Raw genomic sequence first — 4,994 nt, 5'->3', positions numbered from 1 at the left:
GCTCGAGTTATTACTTAGGCCTTCTAACTGTAGGTAAAAAACGTGCATACATGACAAATGGTGCCGTCTCATGCATTTTATCACCATATTTTAAATCTGATTTTAAATATAATTTAGATGCGCTTGTGCATCCGCATTTAACTCCGTATCTCCCACATTTTCAAATGGATACTGGAGAATGGCCTCACATATCTGGATTGCGTTTGGCGGATCCAGACTTCGTTAGCAATAGGATAATCGAAGTGAACATAGGAGCAAATGCCTATTCATATTTACTCCTCCTTAATATTTGTAAATTAATTTCTACCGCTACTGTTGTACAGGAGACCTATTTTGGTTGGATCTTATCAGGAAAAACTATAAGCAATTCATCAACAGATTCCAGATATGAATCTATCACAGCTATTGGAATGCATATTTCCTTACAGGAAGTCGTGACTTTTGATCTTCAAAAATTTTTGGAAGGAACAAGAGATTTCCCCTAAAATCGTGTTGACAGCTGATGATGAGGAGTGTGAGGATTTCTTTGTTTCTACTAATTCTCGCACACCTGAGGAGTAAAGGCACGCGGTTCGGCTTCTAATGAGGTGCAATTGGCAATCTTTCAGAAATTTATATCGTCCGGCTCTTCGAATGTTACTTCGCAAGGAACGTCGCCTCGCGCGTGACGTGCCCCTTTTTTAGGCTTATGATAAGTCCGTCGCGAAGTATCTCACTCTTGGTCACATGGTTCCCGATAACGAGACTTCAGTTCATCAAGATAGTTCTTGATCGTTTTACTTACCACATCATGGAGTTTGGAAGACTTCAAGTACAACTACTAAGCTTCGAGTGGTCTTCAATGGTTTTCAGCGAACAGATGTTGGAATTTCGCTCCACGAATTCTTCCAGGTTGGACCTACTATTTTACTCAATTTAATGGATATTGTACTGCGTTGGAGACTCCATGTCATCGTTGTGTGTGCTGTTGTCGAAAAGATGTATAGACAGATTCAGGTGCATCGAGATGACCAAGATCTTCAACTCATCCTTTGGAGAAAATCACCCGAGGACCCAGTTCAACGTTTTCGTCTAACAACGGTCACATATGGATTGTCGTGTGCACCTTTTCTCGCTCTTCGATGTCTACAGCAATTCGAAATTGACAAGGGACAATACTATCCTCCTGCCGCCAAAGCAATTTAAAAGGGGACCTACGTGGATGATGTAATTACAGGTGCGAATACCTTGGAATAAGCTATACTTCTTCAGAATCAGTTACATCATCTATTCAAAGTGGGCGGATTCCCCCTTCGAAAGTGGATGTCGAATGATCCTAAAATATTATAGAACGTACCTGAAGAACATCAGAAATCATCGCAAACAAAGTATCTTCCAACTCAACAATTTGTTCAAATACTGGGTCTCTATTGCTATCCAGAGGAAGATGTCTTCATATTTGATGTTGATCTACCAGCTTGTGTCTCTGTCGTAACAAAACGATCAGTTCTCAGCCAGATAGCTCAACTTTTCGATCCCCTGGGTTGTTTGAGCCCAAGCGGTTATTAGAGCCAAGGTCTTCATCGGATAGCTGTGGCTCTTAAAGATTTCTTGGGATGATCCTCTTCCGATAAAGGATCACAATCGATGTCTTGAATATCGAGACAATCTTCCTTAGACTTCTGGTTCTTAAGAACTACACGGATTATGCGATGCCTCGGAAAAAGCTTACGCCGCTGTTGTTCACGTTCTTACCATGCCAGCTTCTGGAGAATCTAATGTGTCACTCGTGGCTTCCAAATCTAAGGTAGCTCCCGTGAAGCAGTTGAGCTTATCGCGACTTGAACTACGTGAAGCAGTTCTATTGGTTTACCTAATGCAATATGTGCAACAGACATTCCAGATGGATGTCCCTGTACATTTATGGAGCAATTCAACTGATACTCTTGACAGGATTAAAGGACATCCTACGAGATGGAAGACTTTCATAGCATATCGGGTGTCTGAAATTCAAACTACGCTTCCTTCAGCACTCTGGCATTATGTACCATCAGTGAGTAATTCAGCTGATTGTGCATCGCGAGGTATTCCTGCCAAGAACTTAAGTCTCTTTTCACTTTGGTGGAAAGGACGGGATTGGTTAATGTCATCGTCCATCTGGCCAGTCCGAGCTCTATCAAAGAAGAAGAATAATGTGGATATGGAAGAACGAGAGGTGCAAGTCAACACAGCCACAATCGTTCCATTGTTGTGGGAGCTTCTTCATCGATTTTGTACATTGGAGAAACTTTTACGAACTACAGCTTGGTTAATGAGATTCCTGCTATACCGTCATCATCCTTCAGACCCGATAAAACTAATGTTGATAAACGTTTAAAACTTTATTCTGCAAACCTGGCCTAGATTCGACATGAACAACCTCATTATTTCGGAGCTGAAATTAACATCTTGATATCAGGGAAGATGATCTCTTTAAAGAATAAATTAGGTCGATTAATACCTTATATTGATGCTAAATACATTCTACGAGTAGGCGGTCGTTTGAAAAACTCTATTCTAAATCCGGATGAGAAACACCCACTCATTCTTGCTTCGGGATCTACGTTAACGGCTCTACTTGTCGAGTATCATCAACGACGTTCTCTTCATGGCGCTGTTCAGCTCACCCTCGGAATCTGGAGGCAGCAGTACTGGATTCTGAAAGGAAGGTCTGTCGTCAAAACATTCATTCATCGAAGCCTACCATGTCTTCGTCAGAGAGCAGCCACCTCTCAGCAATTAATGGGAAATCTTCCAGCAATTCGTTCAAGTCCAAGTAGACCATTCCTACACACTGTTGTGGATTACGCTGGACCTATCCGCCTCCGTATCACCAAGGGCCGTGGCTATAAATCTTATAAGGGTTATATTGCCGTTTTTGTTTGTTGTTCCACCCGTGCTGTGCACTTGGAAGTAGTATCCGACTATACGGCAAATGGCTTTATAGCGGCCTACGCAAGATTTGTTTCTCGTCGTGGAATTAGCAAAACATTATCCAGTGACCAGGGATCTTCATTGGTTCTGACGCCAACATTCGAGCCATGTTTTCTTCAGCCTCGAAAGAATCAAAATTCGTTGCTTCAGTGCTTACTGCTGACGGCACTAAGTGGAGGTTCAATCCACCAGGTGCACCTCATTTTGGCGGACTTTGGGAGGCAGCTGTGAAGTCTTCTAAACACCACACTCGACGAGTTCTCGGAGATAGAACGTTGACATTCCAGGAAATGACCACCTTTCTTTCCCAAGTGGAGGCTTGTTTGAATTCTCGTCCTTTGCATGCTATGTCTGATGACCCTGAAGACCTCAGCGCACTTGCTCCAGGACACTTTTTAATCGGAGAGTCTCTCAATAACATACCGGAACCGAATTTTTTTGAGGTGCTTGTTACTCGCTTAACTCGTTGGCAACTTGTTCAGCAAATGCAGCAACATTTTTGGCACCGGTGGTCTTCTGATTAACTGAAGGAACTGCAACCCCGATCCAAATGGAAATCAACCTGTCCATCGATGGAGATTGGTGACCTAGCTCTCATTCGAGATGAGAACCTTCCACCAACCAAATAAGCCTTAGGCCGTATCATCAATTTACATCCAGTATCACACGGTCTTGTGCGTGTAGTGACTCTTCGCACCATGGGTGGTGTTTTAGAAAGGCCTATAGTGAAGTTGTGTCTCCTGCCAAAGGATGTGAAGGAAGTGGTGTAACTTTTACAAGTAGATTTTCTTATTTTTTACCATGGTTCTGTTTTTTTTGTGGTTTGTTATGAATGCATGTATGAGATCGTTTTTCTTTATCATTTCGTCCAAATGAAGTGGGCGGAATGTTTGGATTTGACTGATTTTTCTATTTTTAATGTTTTTTTTATTCCAAATTATGTTTTACCTATCATATATTTATTTAACTGTATGTTAATCTATTTTTATGTAAATGCTTCAAATCTTATCCTGTTCTGAATATCAACTTTTATATTTTAATCTTGTAATTACTTTCTCTTCCATATGAATCATTCTATTCGCAATGTATTGTTTTTCGGCAAGTAAACTTGCTGACTGCGTTTGTGAGTGTGTCGTTGAACAGTTCAGTCGTCGTCGCACAAGCGAACACGGAAGATCTTGATTCTTCTGCTCGTGAATCAAGAGGGGCTAACTAGTTATAAATTATCTTTTAAATAAAGACGACTCTGAGTTAGGCATTATTAGTTGAATTTAGTTTATGTATAAATTTATTTGTCGTACCTGTTTTTTCATACCATTAAAGATAATTATTCAGATCAAGTGCCTATTTCTACATCACAGTTCTGCAGTTTTTTTATATTGTTCAAACATTTGTGGACACACTTTTTAAAATTGTATTTTTGTCACAAAATGCATTGTTTGTAATTCTGCACTCATGAAACATTAAAATTTATAGTGCCAAAAAGATACGAGTATTCATCCAATATATTCTCACGCATGGAACATCCATGTGGGTATACTCATCCATTTCTTAATGAAATCAGAAAAAAATTAAGTCATAAACAAAGTTTAACATTTTTCTTATTGCCAATCAGCACCCGACCAACTGCTGTCTGAACGTTCGATCATAAGATTTGTCCGATCAGAGCCCAGTCAGCCCCCGACTAGGGTTTTGACATCAATTTTGCCTAGCGAGTCTCCGACCAGCGCACGACTAGACTCTTAAAAAACAAACATAGCTCGGTCGGTCCCCGACCAGAAACCCTGTTGTACAATAATATACACAAAATAAAGTATACAATATAATGAAGACAATATAATATGCAACGAAATATTAATGAAGATATTAATATTCTGATATTGCATATATATTTTTACTTTTAAATTGCGCGAAATCTTCAAATATCATTAAATCACCGATTTCTTTAATTTCTTTTGAATGCGGATCGAGATATAAAGAAGACTATTATAATATGATATAATATAACATAATTATAATATTAATATTAATAATATATATAT

General features: G+C 39.7%; 1 protein-coding gene across 1 annotated transcript; it reads left to right on the top strand.

Moving 5' to 3' along the window:
• Window positions 1-2,442: 2,442 nt before the first annotated feature.
• LOC117169783 lies at window positions 2,443-3,183 on the top strand. The gene has a single exon (XM_033356291.1). The coding sequence runs from the start codon at window positions 2,443-2,445 to the stop codon at window positions 3,181-3,183; it is 741 nt and encodes a 246-aa protein (XP_033212182.1).
• The last annotated feature ends 1,811 nt before the right edge of the window (window positions 3,184-4,994 follow it).

Source organism: Belonocnema kinseyi, chromosome 3 (genome assembly GCF_010883055.1).
Source record: "Belonocnema kinseyi isolate 2016_QV_RU_SX_M_011 chromosome 3, B_treatae_v1, whole genome shotgun sequence".
Lineage (NCBI taxonomy): Eukaryota > Metazoa > Arthropoda > Insecta > Hymenoptera > Cynipidae > Belonocnema > Belonocnema kinseyi.
This window is presented reverse-complemented; position numbering and strand designations above follow the sequence as displayed.